We start from the raw sequence: 23,416 nt of genomic DNA on the forward strand, positions 1-23,416 counted from the left end.
CCCCAGGAAAATAATTAATGAGAGCCGCTTGCATCAGCTCTGAGAGTTAAACAGACTTATTGTTTGTAATGCAGCTGTACAGAAGTTCAGATGGAGAAATAGGATGTAGAAAAAAGAAGGAACACTTCATTGATTCTAAGTAGAAAGCTTCAGTTTAATCAAATAACAACAGCATTGAGTGATACATCGCGGTTCTGCAACCACTTGATTGCAAAACTGGTGAAGTGAGTTTTTATTTCAGATGTTCAAAAAGCTCTAAAACTGTACATTAGAATTAATATTTGAACAGCAACTTATAAAACCACAGGATCCGTTATTTGTACAAGAGTGGCAGCAGAAATGTAGAGATGCTTTTATGAGACCAAATTTTTATTCTTTAATTACACTGTTTTTAATAGTTCCATATGAGTATAGCTGCAACAGCTTCACCTCCTCTGATGTGGAAGGAAGTCAACCAATTCTTCTCTGCTTGAGCAACTGTTACGCTGCGTTCTGATCTCACACATTCTGCTTGTGGCCACAGCAGCACCTAATCAACAAAAGTTACTGAATAGTTTAATATTTTACAATTCAAACCAAACTCCCTGAAAGTGAGGACTTGATTATTGTAATGTAGGTTGACTGGAAATACAAAAACAGACAAGACAAAGTCTCACAGGAGTGCAGTATCGCAACTGATTCAGATGCAGCTCAGTCTCAATGACGGGAACTTAGAGATCGCTGGCAAGATCAATCAGGGTGTTCTCTGTGGGCTCACGTCACATGTCAAAGGTTGTGGTTTATTCAAGTTCTACTAGCAGGTCTCCTTCCCCCACTGTCTCACCTGGCTTACAGTGGACATGCTTTACCTGGAGGACACACACACACACACACAGTTGACAGTATACAGTATATCCAGTTACACAGTGTAAAAGGCCATAAATGAAAGACTGCTTCATCATCTAACAAACTAGAGTTAATCAGGGTGATTAACAGCTGGACCTAATCTACTTCCATGAGCACCCGCCAGTATTGCTGACCAGCCTGGCCAATCTACTTCTCCGTAATACAGAAGACAAACAGCTGTATTTGCAATTATTTTCTTAGGGCAGTTTTGTTCAGACGAAGAGATAATTTCAGTTTTTCTTGAAATCACAAGAGAATTATGACAACAAGAAAATGTGAGTGATTCGTTAATTTGATATGACTTCGACCTTCAAGGTCACTGTCATGACTTTTGGGGAGGATTCATTTGTAAAAAGTCAATAATTAAACAACCACTCATCTTTAGCTGCTCCAGAACCAGCTTGTCTAACCTAATATCCACCAGGGTGTTGGGATGCTTTGGTTCTATGACAACAATATCTTGACAAATGATACAATGGACTGGCATCACCCCTTTCTTTAGATATTTTATTCTCACCATTTGTTTGGGATCATTTGTTCACATAGGCACCAAGCACAGGATGCTAGCCTTCCAACCATTGGTGCTCAGTCAGATAGTGCACAGCAACCATGATGGTGCAGACAAATCTTCCCCCAAGGCTGCTTCTATTTGTTCTACCTTTACATATACACTCACTGGCCACTTTATTAGGCACACTTGTCCAACCGCTTGTTAATGCAAATTACTAATCAGCCAATCACATGGCAGCAACTCAATGCATTTAGGCATGTAGACATGGTCCAGACGATCTGCTGCAGTTCAAACCGAGCATCAGAATGGGGAAGAAAGGTGATTTAAGTGACTTTGAACGTGACGTGGTTGTTGGTGCCAGACGGGCTGGTCTGAGTATTTCAGAAACTGCTGATCTATTGGGATTTTCACGCACAACCATCTCTAGGGTTTACAGAGAATGGTCCGAAAAAGAGAAAATATCCAGGGAGCGGCAGTTCTGTGGGTGAAAATGCCTTGTTGATGCCAGAGGTCAGAGGAGAATGGCCAGACTGGTTCGAGCTGATAGAAAGGCAATAGTAACTCAAATAACCACTCGTTACAACCAAGGTATGCAGAAGAGCATCTCTGAACGCACAACACGTCGAACCTTAAGGCAGATGGGCTTCAGCAGCAGACACAAAATGCCACTCCTGTCAGCTAAGAACAGAAAACTGAGGCTACAATTCGCACAGGCTCATCAATATTGGACAACATAAGAGTGGAAAAACGTTGCCTGGTCTGATGAGTCTTGATTTCTGCTGCGACATTCGGATGGTAGGGTCAGAATTTGGCATCAACAACATGAAAACATGGATCCATCCTGCCTTTTATCAACGGTTCAGGCTGGTGGTAGTGGTGTAATGGTGTGGGGGATATTTTCTTGGCACACTTTGGGCCCCTTAGTACCAATTGAGCATCGTTGCAACGCCACAGCCTATCTGAGTATTGTTGCTGACCATGTTCATCCCTTTATGACCACAGTGGACCCATCTTCTGATGGCTACTTCCAGCAGGATAACGCTCCATGTCATAAAGCTTGAATCATCTCAGACTTGTTTCTTGAACATGACAATGAGTTCACTGTACTCAAATGGCCTCCACAGTCACCAGATCTCAATCCAATAGAGCACCTTTGGGATGTGGTGGAACGGGAGATTCGCATGATGGATGTGCAGCCGACAAATCTGCAGCAACTGCGTGATGCTATCATGTCAATATGGACCAAACTCTCTGAGGAATGTTTCCACTGCCTTGTTGAATCTATGCCACGAAGGATTAAGGCAGTTCTGAAGGCAAAGGTGGGTCCAACCCAGTACTAGCAAGGTGTACCTAATAAAGTGGCCAGTGAGTGTACATTTCACAAGCTGATTCAGGGAACAAGCTGCCTGTCAACTATCCTTATTCTGAATGAACAATGAAATTGTATTTCTTACCTTTGCTTGCTTGACAGCAGTCATACTGTTCTGCATCTTCATTGCCTCTATTACACAGATCTCCTGCCCTTCTGCAACCTGTAAACACACACAGTTAGAGAACAACCACTTCAAGTCTGTAGAATACCACTTGCATGCTGGGGAATCTCACAGCACCACAATACTTCATTTAGAATGCTATTTTCACAAACATTTGGCCTTCGGCACGTATTGTATCTTGCACTTTGTCGTTCCAGCCATACTGATCATCTTTTTTGAGCTGTTGGTCACGTGCGATCTCAGCTTGTCATGTGCCATGTGGCCCCTGTTGTTAGATTTTTGACTGAATTATGGTTCATTTTGTTATTCCTGTTACCATTCCAAGGCTGGACAGCTCTGCTGCTGCCTATTGAAGGACAGTTTTTCCATTGCTGCTGTGTCAGAAGTTCTTGATCATGGGGAACTTTTGGGTCCCTTTAAACTAAATTAATTTAGGAAGTGTGATTCTAGACCTGCTCTCTTTGTAAACAATCATGAGATTACTTGTGTTGAGGTTTGGTAATTGGTATATGAACAACACTGACCTGACCCCTTATAATATAAATACTATATAAGTGCAGCTGAATCTTACTTACCCAGTACTTAATTTAATAACCATACATTTAAGCAGATGTTTGATAACAATGTTTACTATTCAACAGCTAACTTTACACAGACATGACATATTCAGCATTCACAATTTTTACTTCTACTTCACAAGGAAAGAAAACAACAATGTTTGCCTCAGATCTAACATCTTAAAAAAAGAGGCTGCAGACCTACAATACAAGATTTCAGTAAAAATTGGATGAACAGTTAAACTTCAAATCAGAGGTTTTAAGAACCTGGGCAATTGAATTAAAAAGACACTAAGTTTGCTTGCTTCACAGACATTTTGTGTCCAAAGAGTCTGCTAAAATGAAGAATTAATAATTGCCCCCCCCCCAAAAAAGAAAAACAGCTCTTAAAAAAGGGGTTATAATCTGTACAGAGGCTTAAAGGGATGGTACTTAAGCATTCCCTGGTCCATTTGTGAATTTGTTGACTGATTTTACTGATTTTACTGATTTTGTGGTTCCAATTGCTGTCAGATGGTACTAATGTGAAGATTAGAGTCCCATGTGCAGGTTCTCAATACATTCACTTTTAGTTTACATGTCTAGTCACTCTTTGATAGTAAGGATTACTAGCTTCTGAATACTGACACCATCCACCCAGGCAGTTAAACAAGGGTTGCTAGGGGTGTTGGCTACAAGTAGACAATGTAAAGCTCTACGTATACATGTTGGAATGTGTTACCGTATCTCCAGGCTTCACAGACACAGCCACCACTGTGCCGGGCATTGGTGAGCGCAGGATGCTGCTGGTGTCTTCTGGAACTTTCTCTGGCATGTAGGAGTTTAACTCTGCAGCCAGCTTGGTCAGAACACGAACTTTAAACTACATAAAATAGAATACAACACAGTTTGAGAAGCAGGAATGTGCCCTTGGTATCTGAGCAAACACACAGGTCGCAGCATAACGTACCACTACACAAGGCAGAACAACAAATTCTTCCATGCATTGTTGCAAATGTTCTTGTGGTTTGTGTTCCACCACTGAGTTTTAATGTTGTGATCAGAATAGAATTTTAAGTTCTCCTTCTAACATACAAAGTCCTCAACAATCAGGCATCTTCATATTTAACAGAGCTCATAGTCCCCTTCAATCCAGCTAGAACCCTTTGCTCCCAGGATGCAGGGTTACTGGTGGTTCCTAGAGTTTCTAAAAGTAGAATGGGAGCCAGAGCCTTCAGCTATCAAGCTCCGCTCCTGTGGAACTGTCTCCCAGTTTCATTCAGGGATGCAGACACCCTCTCTGAGTTTAAGAGCAGACTTAAGACATCCTTTTTGATCAGGCTTATAGTTGGGCTGATTAGGCTGGCCCTTAGATATGCTGCTATAGGCTTAGACTGCCGGGGGGTCTCCCATGGTGCACTGGGCTTCTCTCTCCTCCTCTCTTTCCTCCTATATGTGTCATACATAAATCATACTCAAATGTGTTATTAACTTGTCTTCTTCCCCGGAGCCTTCAGGCTCCCCACATCCCAGATCCCGGGTGCTGCTGGAGGAGGCTACAGACCTGAAGAGGCTCAAGCTGCCTCCCATAGCACCACCTGCTCACGTCCCCGTCTGTCCATCAGTCTCTTTCTATTTCTCTCTCTCTTTATCTGTCCCTCTCTCTCCTTCTGTATATCTGTCTTTCTCCATTATCTGTCTCTGTCCTGTTCTCCTGCTCTCTTTCCCCCCAACCGGTCAAAGCAGAAGGCTGCACCCATTGAACCTGGATCTGTCTGACTTTCCTGCCTGTTAAAAGGAAGGTTTTCGTCACCGCTGTTGCAGGATATGCTTGCTGATGGAGAATTGTTGGGTGTAAATTCATTGAAGGAGTGTGGTACTAGACCTGCTCTACCTGTAAAGTGTCATGAGATAACTTTTGTTGTGATTTGGTGCTATACAAATAAAACTGACTTGACTTGACTTGATTGATTTGTAGCTTGGAAGTAGACTTGAAAAAGGTGCATGGTTTTAGAATGTAAGCTAATTCTGCTCTTTCCTATCATCATCTTTAACCAACAGATCACAGCCTCTGCTTTCTTTCTATCCTGATCTAAAGTGCGTTCACATAGATCAGTGCATGTGGTGTGTCCCACAGTTGGTTGACTGAGGACAGAAACAAATATGGCAATTGTCAAATATTTGGAACAGCCTATGTAGCAAAAAGATTCTTGTCTCATAACAAATCACTGAACACCAGCCAGGGGATTTTCCAGGGCACCTTTCTATATCACCATCTGTGTTGTTGGAGTGATTACTCTCAGTTCCAGAAGAGGGAGACAAATAATGCATGTTTACACATTTGCTGTGGTGTCCTGACAGACTTGTTACGACCTTATATTATCAATTATGATTATTAAATGTACAAAATTCTAATCAAATAGCAGGAGTATATGTGATAGCAGATATGTAGCCTTACCGATGTGCCCAGGTACTGCAGAACAATCACTCCTGAAGCATCTTTGGACAGACACTATAACAAGATCACATCATCCTATATTTGTTAATAACACACTGTAACAAGATTGTGTGTATTTGTGTGTGTGTGTGTGTTTTTCACCTGTAGCATCCTATGTGTGCCATTGATGGTGAGTGGTAGTAATGGGGAAGCCAGGTTCCACTGTCCACAGACATCCACCTTCACTCCATCCACCTCTACCTGCAGGGACACAGTACGTACAGCACAGTAAGCAGCCGGTGACACAGTAATATCTAATGAGTACGTAATTAATAATGTAGGAATAACTACTGAGTTGTCATTTAATAATGTAGTAAAGTCTTTGTTTGTGTAACATCATAGTAATAATGGAGTACTTGTGTAATTCTGTTCTCTCATAATACTGTAGCAATGACTGAGTTCTTGTGTGATAATGTAGTAATGACTGCTGCGTTAAACTATTTTACAACACATCTGGCCACATGTGAAAGAATGTCATACTGTGACCAAGGGCTACTGACATCAATCATTCAACTGAAAGAACTACACAAAAAACTGGTTCTGACGCTACTGAACAGAGTATAATAACTCAAATCTCAGTTTTACTGCATGGATTTCATTAATTATTATTCTTTATTTTGTAGTTAGTACAGCAGGAAATTATCAAAATCTCACAGTAAAAACGTCTCCTGATTTTATAACTTTGGCAGCATGGCGTCCTTCCCCCAGCTCCACAGACAGCTCCCATAAGCTACAGTCCAAAGGCATGGAGGACACCCTGTAATACACACAAATATAAATTACTAGAGCTTCTCATGGTGCAACACCCAGTACTGTACAACAAAACCCTCTTTACTCATCACAATAACTACACACGGTACACTTTACCATGCTTATGTCTATAGGATGCAGGTGGTGCTGAACAGATTATCATTTTAGTTTCCATTATGTCAAAAACAAAACCCCAGTAGCTCCCCTAGTCAGCACTCCTGGCATCCTCACCTCAAGTTACCCAGAACTTTCTGTGAACGTAGCTGCACAGTGACAAAAAGCGCTGCTGCTGAGGCTAAGAGTTCCCTGTGTCTTTCCCCTTCAAGCTGGTGACCCTTGAAGCCATCAGGGTAAACCTCTGGCAGGAAGTTGGTGCTGAGGTCGCCAGAGATGAAGCGAGGGTGGGTAATTATTTCTCTTAAGAGGGGAATGTTGTGGGTCACACCTGGAATAACAAACACACCTCATTAGAGGCAGAAGAAATACTGTCCTTTATAACAGTGACTGTGTGTCCACATGTATGGGTTAACCTCTGATAACGTAGTTATCCAGAGCGTCCTCCATCTTTGAAAGTGCTTCAGCTCGTGTAGCTCCATAAGTGACCAGCTAGAAATGAATAGCAATGGAAATTGTGAATCATGTCATCTACTTTCTTGTTGAGACAATCTTCTGTTGGATATTCAATGCTTTATCTCTTCACTGACCTTAGAGATCATGGGGTCATAATAGATGCTGATGTCACTTCCCTCTTGGATGCCACTGTCTACACGTACCTGAGGGAGCAAGGAGCAGACGAGAACATTTTCATACAGGCGCAGGGTTTGCAAGTCACTGGATTGTCACATGGCTTACATTGTGGAGGTTGAGTGGCTCTTGATATTGAGACAACCGCCCAATGGAGGGAAGACCAAAAGACTTGTACGGGTCCTAAAAGAACAAAAGAGAGACACGGGAACTTCGAGGCCCAAAACTACATCAACAAAACCTACATGTTTAAAGTGGAAATTGAAACTCTTAAATCCTACAAAAATGCTACAGTAAACTCAAACATGGGGTGTCAGTCGGGTTATTTTGCTCTTTTATGAGACATAATGCTGAACTTCAGTGAAGCAGGCATAAGCAGCATAAAACAAAACAAAGATCACATAAAGAAGGGCCCCAGAAGGGAATGACTGATCAAATTACAGTCATCAATCAGATTATCGCTGGACATTGTGATTGGCTGAGGGAAAAACATTATATACATAGGATGAAACCCTGAAACATGTTGTTTCAAGGAACAACTTTTAGTACTATTTGCATTTAATACAAGAATGTGTTTTTGTTCTCAACTTAAAAGTCTTACTATTTGCGTGAGGCGGAACTGTCATGTCAAATTCATGAAACACTGAGTGACTGAGTCTTTGGCTAACCTGTTCTGAAGGAATGCGCATTCATGTATTTTCAAACACATGGTAAACACTACCCACCTCAGCATAGACACGGCTCTCAATGGCCCAACCATTTATTGGGATATTTTCCTGTTTGTGCTGCAGTTGGTAACCCTTGGCAACCCGGATCATCTGCTCTACCAGGTCGAGGCCTGTAATACACTCTGTGATTGGATGTTCAACCTGAAGTCAAAAGTTAAACAGACAATGAATGTACATACAGTATAATGTGAATGTGTATTTTAGCATCAGTTATTGCAGGTTTTCTGCAAAATGAGGAAGTCCAATAGACATAAAAAAACAGCTCATTTCAGTGGCTTCTTCCTTGCAAACACATCCCTACTTTCAGCTACTCCAGCCTTGTGCAGAAACTTCTACAGATACTGAAGAAACCCAACAAACTAGGCTTTATCTAGAGACACTCACACAGTCCAACACTGACCTGTAGTCGTGTGTTCATCTCCAAGAAGTAGAAGTTCTTCTTAGAATCCACCAGGAACTCTACAGTACCAGCAGAAGAGTACTGCACAGCCTGAGCCAGCTGTACTGCCTGCTCACCCATTGCCCGCCTTGTCACTGGGTCCAAGAAAGTACTGAGAAGCACACGAAACAGGGATCACCTCACAGGTTCACACCAAAACAGTCGAATAATAAATCTACTGCTTGAAATTTTAAAATTTGAGTTCCTCCTTGAGCTACCACCTTATCACAGTGGAGGAGTTTGCGTGTCCCAATGATCCTCAGCTTTCTGCCACCGGTAGGTTCACCCAAGATAGAAAGGTCCACTGGAAGGGACCAGACAAAGAGTAGCTCAAAAGACCCAATCATGATCCACAAATTTGGACCACATTTTCCCTCGGCCGGATGCGGGTCACTGGGCCCCCCTCTGGAGCCAGGCCTGGGGGGGCGAGGCTCAGCGGCAAGCACCTGGTGGCCGGGCCTGCACCCATGGGGCATGGCCAGGCACAGCCCGAAGAGGAAATGTGGGTCCCCCCTTCAATGGGCTCATCACCGATGGGAAGGGCAAAATGGGTCGGGTGCTATGTGGGATGGGTGGCAGTCGAGAGTGGGGCCTTGGCAGTCTGATCCTCAGCTGCAGAATCTGGCTCTGGGCACATAGAATGTCCCCTCTCTTGTGCGGAAGGAGCCTTGTGCAGAAGGAGCCTTTTGCTGGTGTTTGAGGTTGAAAAGTTCCAGCTAGATATAATTAGACTCACACGGCACACACGGCAAGGGCTCTGGAACCAGTCCTCTCGAGAGGGGTTGGACTCTTCCTCTCTGGTGTTGCCAGCAGTGTGAGGCAACGGGCAGGGGTGGTAATACTTGTTGCACCTCGGTTCAGTGTCTGAACGTTGGAGTTTCACCTGATGGACAAGAGGGTAATTTTCCTCCACCTTTGGGTGGGGGACGGGTCCTGAATGTTGTTTGCGCTTATGTGCCAAATAGCAATTCGGTGTACCCCCCCTTTTTGGATTCTCTAGAGGGAGTACTGGAGTGTGGGAATTCCCTTGTTCTGCTGGGGGACTTCAGCGGTCATGTTGGTGATAAAAACGAGAACTTGAGGTGTGATTGAGAGGAATGGCCCCCTGATCTAAACCCAAGCAGTGCTTTGTTACTGGACTTCAGTGCTCATTACAGATTTTCCATAACGAACACCATGTTAAGGCATAAAGGTGTCCACATGTGCACTTGGCAACAGGACACCCTGGGCCACAGTTAGATGACTGACTTCGTGGTCATGTCAGCAGACTTGCGGTCATATGTCTTGTACACTCGGGTGAAGAGAGAGGCGGAGCTGTCAACTGATCATCACCAGGTGGTGAGTTGGCTTTGATGGTAGGGGAGACAGCGGTCAGACCTGGCAGGCCCAAATGCATAGTGAGGGTCTACTGGGAACATCTGGCGGAGGCTCCTATCAGAAGGAGTTTCAACTCCTCCCTCTGGGAGAGCTTTGACAATGTTCCGAGGGAGGCAGTCGGGACTGAGTCCAAGTGAGCCATTTTCCATATCTCCATTGTTGAGGAGCTGTGGTCGTATGGTGGTTGGTACCTGTCGGGGTGATAATCCCAGAACCTGCTGGTGGACACCGGCAGTGAGGGATGTTGTCAAACTAAAGAAGGTGTTCAATTGGGCCTTTTTGGCCCATGGGACTTGGGAATCAGCTGACAGGTACAGGTCAAGTGATGTGCAGCTTTGGTAGTCTCCAAGGCAAAAACTCAGACATAGCAGGAGTTCAGCAAGCACACAGAGAATGACTTCCAGACGGCATCTAAGAGACTCTGGACCATCACCTACCATCTCAAGAGGGGGAAGCAGTGTACTGTCAACACCGTGTATGGTGTGGGCAGTGTGCTGCTGACCTCGACTCGAGATATTGTTGACCAGAGGAGGAATACTTAGAGGACCTTCTCAATCCCACAGACACGTCTTCCAGTGAAGAATCATTCCCTGGGGACTCTATGGTGGGCTCTCCCATCTTTGAGGCTGAGGTTGCTGAGTTGGTCAAAAAGCTCCTCGGTGGCAGGGCCCCAGGGGTGGATGAGATCTGCCCAGAGTTCCTCAAAGCCTTGGATGCTATGGGAGTGTCTTGGTTGACTAGACACTGCAGCATCGCATGAACATTGGGGGTGGCGCCTCTGGATTGGCAGACTGGGGTTGTGGTTCCCCCTTTTTAAGAAAGGGGACCAGAGGTTGTATCTGTGGCTATTCTCAGTCATCCAGGTCATGGTAAGTCTCAAAAAAGCATAATATGGCAACTGGACTAACCTCGTGTGAGTAGAAGACGTTTCGCCTCTCATCCAAGAGGCTTCTTCAGTTCTGAATCCTGGTGGGTAATATCAGCTATATCTCTACCAGGAGGGTGGTGGCAAAAAACAAAAAACAACTGGTCGTACGACCCAAAACCAATGACTTGTCAGGTGTTAGTGAGAGTCGTTGGCCTGGCTGGGCTGTCATTACCTCTCCCAGCCCTCTCGGGAGGGTCGTTGGGGTCACCTGGCTGCAGGGGAGAACGACGGCTGCTCCTCCTTGGGAGGGATCTAAGCACAGCATTGTAAGTGGGAGACAAGTGATGTCTGAGGCCTCCTCCTCTATTCAAAGATGGCCTTTCTAGTTTGACATGAATGGCTTCCTTCACACCTCTCTCAAACCACCTGTCTTCTCTGGCTAGAACGCGTACCTTGTGGTCGTCGAGGAGTGCCCCTTCTCCTTGAGATGGAGGTGGACCGCTGAGTCCTGGCCTGTGGTGGTGGCCCTTCTGTGTTGTGCCATGCGTTTGTGTAGCGGCTGCTTAGTTTCCCCAATGTACAAGTCAGAGCATTTCTCATTGCACTGCACTGCGTACACTACATTGCTTTGTTTCTCCCTCGGAATTTTCTCCTTGGAATGCACAAGCTTCTGCCTCAGAGTGTTGCTGGGCTTGAAATGTACTGGGATCTGGTGGGTGTTAAAGATCCTCCTGAGTTTCTCTGAGACTCCTGCCACATAGGGGATGACAATAGTTTCTCTTCCCGTGGCCCTCATCTTTCTTATCTCCCCTGGGCTTTCTAGCTGTTTTGATAAAAGCCCAGTTAGGATAACCACAAGTTTGAAGAGCAGAGTGAATATGTTTGTGTTCCCTTTGTTTCCCATTCGCCTCAGATGGGATGTTCTGCGCTCTGTGTTTTAGAGTACAGATGACCCCCAGTTTGTGTTCCAGTGGGTGGTGTGAATCAAACAGGAGGTACTGATCTGTGTGGGTGGGTTTCCTGTAGACACCAATGTTGAGCTCCCCATTAGTTTCAATGCTTACTATGCAATCTAGAAGCGCCAGGCAGTTGTCTTTGACCTCCTCTCTTGTAAACTGGATGTTTTTATCCACCAAGTTAAGGTGTTTTGTGAAAAGTTCCACTTCACCCTTCCTGATGGTGACCCATGTGTCATCCACATATCTGAACCAGTGCCTCGGTGAGTGGCCACTGAAGGTCCTCAGTGCCACACTCTCCATCTCCTCCATTAACAGGTTAGCTACAATAGGAGACACAGGTGATCCCATGGCACAGCCGTGTTTTGTCTGTAGAAACCGTTGTTGTACTGGAAGTAAGTGGTGCTGAGGCAAAGGTCAAGGAGGTCACACACCTGTTCAGGGGAGAGGTTGGTCCTTTCCGACAGAGTGTTGTCAAGCAGCAGTTTCCTCTTTACTGTCTGCACTGCGTCTCCAGTAGGGATGCAAGTAAAGAGCGATGTTACGTCATATGAAACCATAGTTTCCTCAGGGTCTAGGCTGATTTGCCTGATCTTGTTGGCAAAGTCCATAGAGTTCTTTACGTGGTAGGGGGTGCTCCCCACCAAAGGAGAAAGGATGGTCGCAAGATACTTAGCAATGTCCCTTTATCTGCAGGTAATTCTGTGACATACAACATCTGATTCTATATCATAACTCTCGGCCAAAGCAGAATATTGAGCACACATGCACAAGCTTCATTTCCACTCCAACAACTATCGACACAGCACTAGGAAATGCACTTAACCATTGGGGTGCCCAAAACATTAATTCGGCAAATGACCTTGTCAGTGACATAATCAAGTTTTCATATGTACATGTGCTATGTTAGAGTACCAAATTCAATGTTCATATGGAGTTTCACGTCATGTCTGACACTAACCTGGGAGCTTCTTCCACCACCTTCTGGTTCCTCCTCTGGATAGAGCACTCCCTCTCATTCAGCCACAGAGCATTTCCATGTTTGTCAGCCAGGACCTACAGGATACGGCACATTTATCAGTTCTTTTCTGAAAAGGAAGAGCTGAAATGATATTTTGGGTAATTTTAGTCATAGACTAACATTTTTTAAAAAAATCAATTTGACCTGTGTTTCAAGACTGGATACTATGGTGTCAAATTTACAACAAAAGTCTACCACGAGCGTGTATTACGCTCCACACGCGCATTGGAGGCACCTATTTTAATTCACCACAAGTGTGTATTACGCTCCATGCATGGATTGAACCTCCCGTGCGTGCACAATTTGTTGCAGCTGTAACAAACAGCTGAGTCGAAGTTTGGCAAGTAAGAGTTTTATGATTTTTTTCTTTAAAACATGCCGCGTTAGCTCGATATATCCATTTTTTAGTTATAGAAACCTCAGTAACCGAGATCATGGGGTGGGGATAGCGGGAAAGTGGCCAATCATAGAAATGATTCTTTCTGTGCATTTTTTCTACACTTCGTATTTCCAGTGTTTCACACAAGCATGCAGGAGTAGATCAATGAGCAAGAAGATTGATACAACGAGAGCACAGACAGCTGCAACTCATGCATGCATTTGTTGACTTTTGTGCCTGCAGTAAAGAGTAGAGCTGGTGGTCAATGAATTGTGCGTGCATGGGAGGTTCAATGCGCGCGTGGAGTGTAATACACGCAATTTGATGCCATAGAATTTTCTTGATTGATGAGGTCACAGTGTCTAGAGTGTAACAGTAAATACAAGTACAATATGAGAGAGAGAGAGAGAGAGACAGAGAGGGAGAGAAAGAGAGAGCGAGAGTGTGAGAGAGAGGGAGGCTTTCCTTGGTTTGATAAAAATGTGATACCTGGATCTCGATGTGTCTGGGGTTATCTATGAACTTCTCAATGAGCAGACGGTCATCTCCAAAACTGGATGCTGCCTCCTGGGACGAGAACCGGAAACCTTCCCTGTAATAGTAAAAACACACATTTCCATTAGTCATACTCTGGTAAATAAAGAACAGTTTAGAAATTTAGCTTAAACCTTTACAATAGATCTGCACTGGGAAAAGTAGTCAATGCAACTCAAGAGCTTGAAGTACCATTTTCAGAAGTAACCAAAGGCATTAAAAAAACTGGAAACTGGAAAAAATGAATAAAAATGCTTCCATGCAAAACAGAGGAATTACTGAATGGTCAGAGCATGAAAATAATCATGTGTCAGTCAATCTGCAGAGGTTTTGCTTGCAGCCACGGTATCACTGGTGGTAGTTGTAATCACAAAATAATAAAGTTGTTGTTGAAGTGACAGAACAACAATAACTTGAAATAGTTTCAAAAGATAAAATTAAGTTGTTGCATTAACAGCAACAATCTTATTTGAAGAATTCCAAAAAGTGTCCGAAAAGAGTTGAAGCATGAGGGGAAAAAAGTTCTGCAGAAAGGAGTTCTGCAGTTGTTATTATGCTGTAACTGACAGATTTGCTGTTGTATGTGCGGTAAGTCAAACATGAGCAGTTGCTGTTAAGTCATATTAACTCTCCTACTTTTGTAACTACAAGGTGTACACCAAAGGTGCAACAGAACAAGGAATTCATTACCTTGTTTCCTCATCATTCCAAGCAATCCGCATTCCTTTCCCTCCTCCTCCTGCAGAAGCTTTGATCATAACTGGGTAACCTATCAGAAACATAAATGCACAGCAACATCACACATTGTAAAGGGGCTATTATAAAGTGTTTTTGCTTTATAATAATAATCTGACTACCCCTGTCTTTTAATCGGAAAATAATAAATCAGAATGACTTTTAAAAAGGTACTAAATTCTGCTACCCACAATGTACCCCTGCAAGGTCAAAAGTAGAGTACAAAGGTATTTAAAAAGAGAAAATTACAATGGACCATTTTAGCAGTCAGACTGTCGTGTCCGACTTCTTCTGGACCAGGATTCGACTTATTTCAGATATTATCTCAATAATAGAAATCATATGGCAGGTCTGATGGATGCAGAAAAATCGACTTAAATGATGATCACTGGAGGCAGCCAAAATCAAATGCGAAGATTATATAACGTATCTACAAAAGCAATGACACAAACAAACCCTAGCCATTACCGGGAACAAAACTGTCTAACACTCAAAATCTTGCCTTTTATAACTTTCATCTCTGCCTTCATACATTTGAGACTGGGGAGTCTCTTCCTCTTTTCACCCCATCTGGGCTAGTCTGAATCTACAGTGGTCAGTACTTTGCAGGTGTGCTAAAGTGTTTTCCCAAAGACCTCACTGAGATCATCTGCCTCTGGTAAATAAAGACTTTTTATGATTTTTTTTTTTACTATTCATGAAGAACAAACAATGATTACAAGCACGCAAGATCATTAAAAACATAATTAAATGTAGACAACTCATAAATGCTTAAAAAAATCCAAATAGTTTGGTGTATATGAGCACACATGCATGTGGCTGTAGGTAGTAGTGGGAAAGAGTGCCTTTATGGCCTTGACTTTGGTATGAATGAACATACTATACAGTGTGTGGCCGAACACCCTATACTGGGTTAAAGCAGCAGCAGTGTGGACTTGCTGGAGTGGAGGATTTCCCCAGCATGCACCATGTACTGTCACTGCACTATGTGTGGCCCTTCAGGAATAGTGGGAATTTCCCAACACATGATGTGGGGTTTGTAGCAACCACATTTATACCTTTTTACTCATCAAAACTGAAACGAGTAGACTGTTAGCGTGTGTACACACACAAACACACAGTCTTAGTGTGTAGACAAGTCAGGACTCACCGATGTCCTGTGCGATCTTCACAGCTTCTTCAGCACTCTGCCACAGAGAGAGAGAGAAAGGGAGGGAGGGAGTACATTTTGGGTTATTAGTAACCGAGCTGTTTCGTTAATATTTCACAGTAATTGTTTCATCCATGAACCATGCTGTGGATGGACTTAAAAGCATTGCCTTATCCAGGGATTTATGATTAGGTGTATATAATGTAATGCACGAATGCAGATCAATGAATTAACAATTAACGAAAATCAATATTTAGCACGCAGTATGTCTCGATACTAAGACGGGCTGACACACACAGACACAAATCAGAAATGCATTGCGGCACTATTGAGTTCATACCAGCTCTGTATAAACATCAGATTCATCCCTCTTCAGTGAAGTGAGGACCTACATAGCGACCTAATGGCATTGTAACCACGTAATCCTGACATGTTTGAGTTCTGTCTACTTCTTACTATACTGGTGCCATTTCCACAAGGGTGCAGTAGATTTTGTTGCAGTGAAGAGCACATTGTCAATGAGCAATAAGAGTGAGACTTAATATTCTGTGAATGGGAAAGAGTGGCTCTTAAATACACTTACCCATACGAGCACACCTGTTATTGTTACATGCATGATGTATTGATGTGTACACATACCTTAACAACTCCATCAAATCCTGGTATAGTGTTGACCTTGGCAGCCTTAGCAATCAGCTTGCTCTCAATTTTATCCCCCATTGCTTGGATAGCATGAGTGTCTGGACCGATGAATGTCACACCCTCATTAGCCTAACAACAAAACAATATTATCCTGGAGCAGAAGTTTAAAAAGTCTAAGATGGGGTATGTTCCCTTAGGGAGCAATTGGAATAAGATGCCCCCTGACTCCTCATTACATTACATGTAGTACTGGTTAGGTTTCTGGATGCCTATAGCATCATTCTTATGTAAGGGCCATTCAAATCAGTTAGGCCTATTGTATATAAAAACAAATATCTACATTTACATATATGTACATAAATAAATAAATAATGACAGAGCTTATAAAAAAAGACATTACTGTTTATGTTTTCGAGTGAAAAAAATGTTCTTTAAAAATGAATCCATAATGACAATTTCTTTCATATTTTGGTTAGGCAGCAGAGAAGCACTTTGAATCAGAATGCCTTTACTGTCACTATATGCAGGTACAATGACATTAAAACCCTCACCAATGAAAGTGCAAAAGACAGAGTAGAAAAATACAGGAAATATATACAATATAGACACAGACATAAGGTGCACAATGTCGAGGAATAAATATGGTGTATATACAGATTTGAAAGTAAATATATATTGTACATAGAATTGTGTTGTCCATGAGTGGTTGGAATATTGCAAATGGTTAGCATATAGCATAATATTGGATTATTGCAAAAGGGGAAAATCAGTGCCTGTTCAGGGTGGTTATAGCTCTTGGAAAAAAGCTGTTCTTGAATCTGTTTGTTTTAGTCTTTGTGCACCTGTAGCACCTCCCTGAGGGCAACAGGTCAAACAGGGCAGAGTCAGGGTGGGTGCACAGTTTTGAGGTAAGAAAAAAGTGATACAGCAAGGAAAAAATGCAGAGGGAGGGATAGTGGTATACTGGCTAAAGGCACTGTCAATCAAGCACAGAAACCTAAACAAATAACCATAGGAATAATCTTATGACCGGACTTGCATATTATTTATGAAACTGGTCGTAACTGGGTTTTACCATCTACCATTGCAGTTCCCAGTATATCATCTCTTTATCTCACTTTTGCTAAACGTTTAATTCTATTCACATCTCTTTTTCCTGTTAGCACTCAGAATGCTACTGTGGTGTTTCCCGGGAGCATGGGTGAGCAGGAAATAATATCAGCTCTTTCACTCTGTTTACCCAGCTCTACAGGTAATTAAATTCACAAAAAGTCCAAGAGTTAATTCAGTTTAAAGTACTTTCTTATATCTCATATACCTGCTGATCACAACTATTAGCTATTTTTTGGGTCAAAGCGAATTTAAGCTATAAATAGCAATTGCTTACTGTTGACTACTGTACGCACTCATGATCTCCGAGACTTGATTTGTGTCTATTACTCACCAGTCGCTTTGCAAACTCTTTGTTTTCAGAGAGGAAGCCATACCCTGGGTGAACCTTCAGAGAAAACATGGAAACTTGATTTCATTTGTTCACAGATTGGAAAACTGCAGATGTGAGATTGTATAACCATTGATGTTTTACATAAACTACAAGTTGGGCCATTTTTGGCAATACAAACATGTCACCACATTGATGAAAAGTACTATGACTGCAGCTGACATGTATATTGAAAACTCAATATTTGGTACTTTTAATACTTTCAATAGAACAGAAAAAGTCATTAAGTATCATCATGTCTCAAGCCAAATCAAGTTAAGTTCCAAGTCAGGTCAACAAAATAGTGATTCACCACAAGATGAGTTTTAGAGTGATATATATGCTTACAGCTTGTGCTCCAGTGGTTCTGATGGCATTCATGATGGCGTCCATGTTGAGATAGCTCTTATTAGTGGGAGCAGGGCCAACACACACAGCCTCATCTGCCATCTTAACATGAACCTAGATATACAACAAGATTCAGGTTAAATTCACACACATTTTGAAGACACACTAAGACTGGAGCCACCATTACTGCTAGCTGTCAGTCAGTGTGTCCCCACAACACCAATAAATTAAGTGTTTAAAATGTTCACACGTAATATAATGCAATTAACAGAGCCAGAGTAATTGTGGATTCCGTCTTTCACAGTAGCACAAATTTGCACATGTATACATGATACAATATATTTTTAAAAGGCCAACATCTGCTGGATTTGCATGGGACACAAACTCCTTCCTCAGCATGCTGAATAAGGTTACTACTGCCTGCCCTGAGAACAGTTTACCATGTTTAATCCATTTTGGTGGTTTTAGTCTATTCTCCAACTTTGAGTGTTTTTTTACTTTTGTGGGTTGTTAGGCAAGTTACGTCAGAGAATCCTTAAATAGGCTTTGTGGTTTGCCCCACACAGTCATATTGAAGGAGGGTCCAGAGCCCCAAGTCACTAATGGATAGTTCATGTTGCAGTTGTCTTTTGTGGTAGTTTAAATGCTCCCTAATCAGATCATCATCACGGTCATATGGTATAAGAAAAGCTAATCTCTGTTAACATGAACAAAAAAATTAAAAATAAAAAAAAAATAGAGAGAAGGAAGCCAGACAACTTTGTCTACTTCGACCCTCCAACTAACGACCTTGATATCTTTGATTGGTGTGATTATACACTATTGACAATATTGACACATTGCTGACATTTTGCTTGCTCTGTTCACGAATGTTACATGTCAGTCACTTCTTCTTTGTTGCTCTAAAACAGTAATTAATGCAACTGTATAGGCTACTTCACCAGTATGTTAGTTTAGTGATAGTGAAGCATCCCGTTTCAGGACCGATAAATGATGTGGTATCGTTCACTGACATATTCACGCTACCAATCCTGTCATTTTTGTCCAAATCAGAGGAATTTAGGGTAGTGGTATTGGAATCGGAACAACTCTATGCATCCCTAGTTTTAAGTGCACAAAAACATCCTCCCAAATTAGAAATGCAGCATTGCAGTTGTATAACTCAGTGATGAGTGCCTGTCCCTGTGAACATGACCTCCTACATTTTTCAGTTCATTCTCAATGAACATTTTTGCCAAATTTGAAGAAATTCCCTAACAGCTGTCACAGAGATACTTAAAAATGAAAAATGTTTTGCCAAGAAGTTTCTGGGAAATGCAGAAATTTTAATTCCTGGTATTCCTTGAGTTGACAACTCACAGCACTGGAGTCAACGTCACTGTGTACAGCTACAGTCTTAATGCCCATCTTCTTACATGTCTTGATCACCTGATAGAAACACACACATTAACACCAATTCTTCCTTCTGCAGTCAATACAGCAGTATAACAATATAACAGTGAAGACTAGGTATAGTTGCTGGTTTCTGTCACAAAATATTAGGTATAATCTGAAAGAGATTGTCACATGTCCGCTACCTAGGGCAACAGTTTGATGGATAGCGGTGTTTGTCAGCCAGTCTTACCCTGCAAGCAATCTCCCCTCGGTTGGCAATGAGGATCTTATCAAAGGTCTGGGGAGAGAAACAGCAGATATTTGTTAACGAGAAGAAAAGCAACAAAGTCACATTCTTCTTCTTCTTCTTCTTCGGCTGTTTGTAAGGCCTCATACGGAGGAAGCCTTTAAATTTACATGATTATGTTATCAAAAGGATGAAGTGTCCAGAAAAGTTTCCTAGTCATAACTTTTATCCTATAATAGCGTAGCAAATGTTTTATACAGTGGTGCAGAAGGTTCCGGGTTTGCGGCCCAGCTCAAGCACGGGGTCTTTGACAATGGAGTTGGAGTTTGCATGTTCTCCCTGTGCCTGCGTGGGTTCTCTCCAGGTACTCCAGGTTCCTCCCTCAGTCCAAAGACATGTAAATGGGGACTAGACTGATTGGATACTCTAAATTGGCCGTAGGTGTGGCTGTGTGAGTGAATTGTTGTCTGTCTATATGTGTTGGCTCTGCGATGGACTGTTGATCCATCCAGGGTGTTGGATGTTATACTGTATATACTTTGACATGTTTATCCACAAATCAGATGAAGCGACAATGTTATTGGAAGGCAGGGGAGTTTTTTTGTTTTTGAAATCAGGGGAGGAGAGATTCAGGTGGAAAGTTCTCACAATCTACAAAGGTTGGACAAAAAAAATGCTGGTAGAAGAGAACAGTGTATCACCTGTTCATAGGGACTGGAGATGGTGGAGTAGTGAACCACGCTGTAGGGAGGACAACTTCTGGAGGGGAACGAGGCATGCTGCAAAACACAATTCCATCAGTATTACAACAGAGTTGTGGGAGTGCTATGTGTGAGAGGGTGTGTAACATGTTTGGATTTAATTACTTCGGGTTCTAATGGGGTTTATTAATTCCAGTCTTTAGTCCTATAATTCATTTTATTAACTGATTCCTGCTGAACAGATGATTCTATGCATCAAAGTGAGGATCAATTCGGGCTTTTCCTGCTGCAGATAGAAAAGTCTGCTTGGGCCAGAGAGTGAAGTTCATCAAAATATTAGTACTTATAGTTGAGGAGATGAAACCTGAAAACCTTTACATTAGTATTGGGTTACGATTTAACCAAATAATTTGTTCCAGTTTGTGAGCTTCTTAGCTACGAGGATTACAAAACTAAAACATGGGACTCACCCTGACCAGTTGGATATTTGAAATGTGTTAATATGACCTCTGAAGTGATCCAGATGTGCATGCAATGTAAACAGCAGCCCATTATTTACGTTTCTTGCTTAGTCATTGACAGTGAGTCTGCTGCTTAATCTAACATACAGAGTAGAATTCACAATGATGTGGTTGGTGGCTTTGTCAAGAAATCCAGGGAAAAAAAGTCATGACATGATTTCTTTTAATAATACAGATTAAACAACTTTTACGTTTGCCTATGTTATATAAGCATAATAGAGTTTGTTCTAATCATATTTCTTCTTCGGATTGGCATGCACTGAGAAAGGCAACTCATGAATGGCATGAATTGCTAGAGTCATAGACATAATTGTGGTAGCAAGCAAAGGCACTGAAATCAAATAACATTTGAGAAGACTTAACGTCTCCTGCAGAACTGAGCAGAAGGTCTAAGGACATTTTACTACAAGTCCTGTATATTAGCAGTGCACTGAAGTACAGTATCAACTGCAGAATAAGTCCTCAAAGCTGTTCCTAACATTCCAAAAGTAAAATTAATTTCCTGCAGAATGCATGCCCAGGCCAGGTGCACCTTGGTGGGCTATTCTGACCTTTAAAAGGCCCTGGAAGTCACAGCAGTCTAGAAAACTCCAAGATGAGATCAGGGAATGCATCCAAAACTAACAGACAACCCTTTAAAATGCATTTATGAAGTTCTACAATTCTACAATTTCATTTAGCAGACGCTTTTGTCCAAAGCGACGTACAACACAAGCAAGAATTTAGACCTAATTAAGGAAAAGCCCATAGGAAGCGCTAAAGTGCTTCAGTTGTGATTTGGTCACAGGTACTGCCATCTAGTGGCAGAAGAAGTGTCGCCCCCCCCCTCCCCCTTTTTTTTTGGACAAATATACAACATCACACAACACAGTTAGTGCTACATAATCACTAAGTGCTGGGTCTTGGACCCTCTGACTTTGTATATTGACTTTGAATTGTAGAATTTATGAAGTATCAGCTCCATTGTAACCTGATAGTTTCAGCTGCAATTTTTTTTTGTTTCTTTAAAAAAGAGAGACATATGACACATTCATTAATGCCCAAGTAACATTTATACACTAAAAATGATGTACACACAGAAAGGGTTTTTTTTTTTAATTAGAAGCCAGCCCTACTTATACTGATTACTTTTCAAATACTGGCCAAATACAGAGTGAAATAGCTGGGTTGGATAGCATTGAAAATGAAGCTGATCCATCAACCTTGATTTTATGGTACTAGACATGTCATGCATCAGCTGTGTGCTATCAGGCATGTAGGCAACATTTTGCTTGGAATGACTTAAAAGCACGGAGGGAGCTTATACAAAACACTCTGCAAGTATTTCTCACATTCTCTTGATTAATCATATATTTAATATATGAATGGCAATTCAGTAAATATGTATGAAATGCATGTATTTGTTTCATTTCATTTTAAAATGTTAGGTAAGCAATGTTTGTGACTCTTCAATAAAAGGATGAATACTAATTTGAGATTATCTTGATTTTTTTTTTTATGTATGATTCAGATACACATCCACCAATACTTACCCATAGTCTCGTGTCACTTTACAGTAGTTTCATGGTCCTGTGCAAATATGGGATGGAGTCTGAATTGCTTCGACACCATCATCCAATATTGTAACTGTGCATGAAGTCAGAAGTCTGAATAACATTAGTATCGCTACATCGATTTATATCTCAGCTCTAATATCAATAAAAATATATATCAGATTTATACTTGGGATCAGCAGATACCTAAAGCCCAGCAGATACCTAAAATATTCAAATCGGTGCAGCTCGACTTCCGGAGCTGTTCAGATCAAAAAGTTTCATACGGTCATCGCACAGCTGGTAGAGGACGGATCTTCTCGACACACACGCTTGGAGGACAGCCAATCTACTTTGTACAAAGACATTCTATCACACGCCAGACAATGTCATTTACTTCTTTCCTTTTTCATTACTACGTTAAAAACTTATAACCACAGTTTTGTGGTTCTGCTCTCTTGGGAAAAGCGGTGTTTGTTTGACGGTTTCTTCATAGTGGGTGGGAGCGGCCAGGTCTGACCTACTTGTAGTTAGTAGCGTTTGATAATAACGGTGAAGTCTCTCAAGTGTCCCCGGCCCACAGTACCTCTGCTACGCTCACCTTTACAGCAAACAGCAGCCTGTGCAGTGATGGGAAGAAGCTGTGCGCCGCCATGTTGCCCAACTGCGACGTCCGACGACACTGAGGACGTGATGACGTATTAGCTTTATCGAGCCCAGAGTGGTGGAGAAAGAGGCGTCACCTCTTTAATTTTAAATAAAATCCCAGAACTGTCACACTGTACACATTAATGCAGAGTGGTTTATTTGGCTAAAGACTAAGTTACTGTGAAATAGTAAACAACATGAAATTACCTTGAGTATCCATGCATACATGTAACATTGCTAGATCTTGCCAAACTCCTGAAATATCAAACCTTACCTTCAGTGACCTACAGTGTCCTACACATTACGCACACTAGTAGGCT

At 42.1% G+C, this 23,416-nt stretch overlaps 1 protein-coding gene across 1 annotated transcript; it reads right to left on the reverse strand.

The window, feature by feature from the left end:
• Positions 1-125: 125 nt before the first annotated feature.
• Positions 126-23,164, reverse strand: pcca (propionyl-CoA carboxylase subunit alpha). Its single transcript, XM_086179862.1, has 23 exons — positions 23,050-23,164; positions 20,396-20,473; positions 19,698-19,745; positions 19,433-19,501; positions 18,074-18,187; positions 17,690-17,743; positions 16,243-16,374; positions 15,604-15,640; positions 14,409-14,487; positions 13,674-13,776; positions 12,746-12,840; positions 8,545-8,695; positions 8,142-8,285; positions 7,525-7,599; positions 7,377-7,445; positions 7,203-7,278; positions 6,904-7,117; positions 6,577-6,679; positions 6,025-6,123; positions 5,884-5,937; positions 4,168-4,308; positions 2,851-2,928; positions 126-848 (listed from the first exon to the last, which is right to left on the reverse strand). The coding sequence occupies exons 1-23, from the start codon at positions 23,101-23,103 to the stop codon at positions 780-782; spliced, it is 2,136 nt and encodes a 711-aa protein (XP_086035988.1). The 5' UTR covers positions 23,104-23,164; the 3' UTR covers positions 126-779.
• Positions 23,165-23,416: the final 252 nt, after the last annotated feature.

This window comes from Aulostomus chinensis, chromosome 16 (assembly GCF_037954235.1).
Source record: "Aulostomus chinensis isolate RoL2024-O1b breed Wild chromosome 16, RoL_Achi_v1.0, whole genome shotgun sequence".
Classification (NCBI taxonomy): Eukaryota; Metazoa; Chordata; class Actinopteri; order Syngnathiformes; family Aulostomidae; genus Aulostomus; species Aulostomus chinensis.

Excerpts from the sequence above, each read along its gene's own strand:
- pcca (XM_086179862.1), bottom strand. The coding sequence starts at position 23,103 with ATGGCGGCGCACAGCTTCTTCCCATCACTGCACAGGCTGCTGTTTGCT. Across the intron at positions 16,375-17,689 it reads AAGAGTTTGCAAAGCGACTG|GCTAATGAGGGTGTGACATT; the intron begins GTGAGTAATAGA and ends TTTTGTTGTTAG. Across the intron at positions 15,641-16,242 it reads GATTTGATGGAGTTGTTAAG|AGTGCTGAAGAAGCTGTGAA; the intron begins GTATGTGTACAC and ends TCTCTGTGGCAG.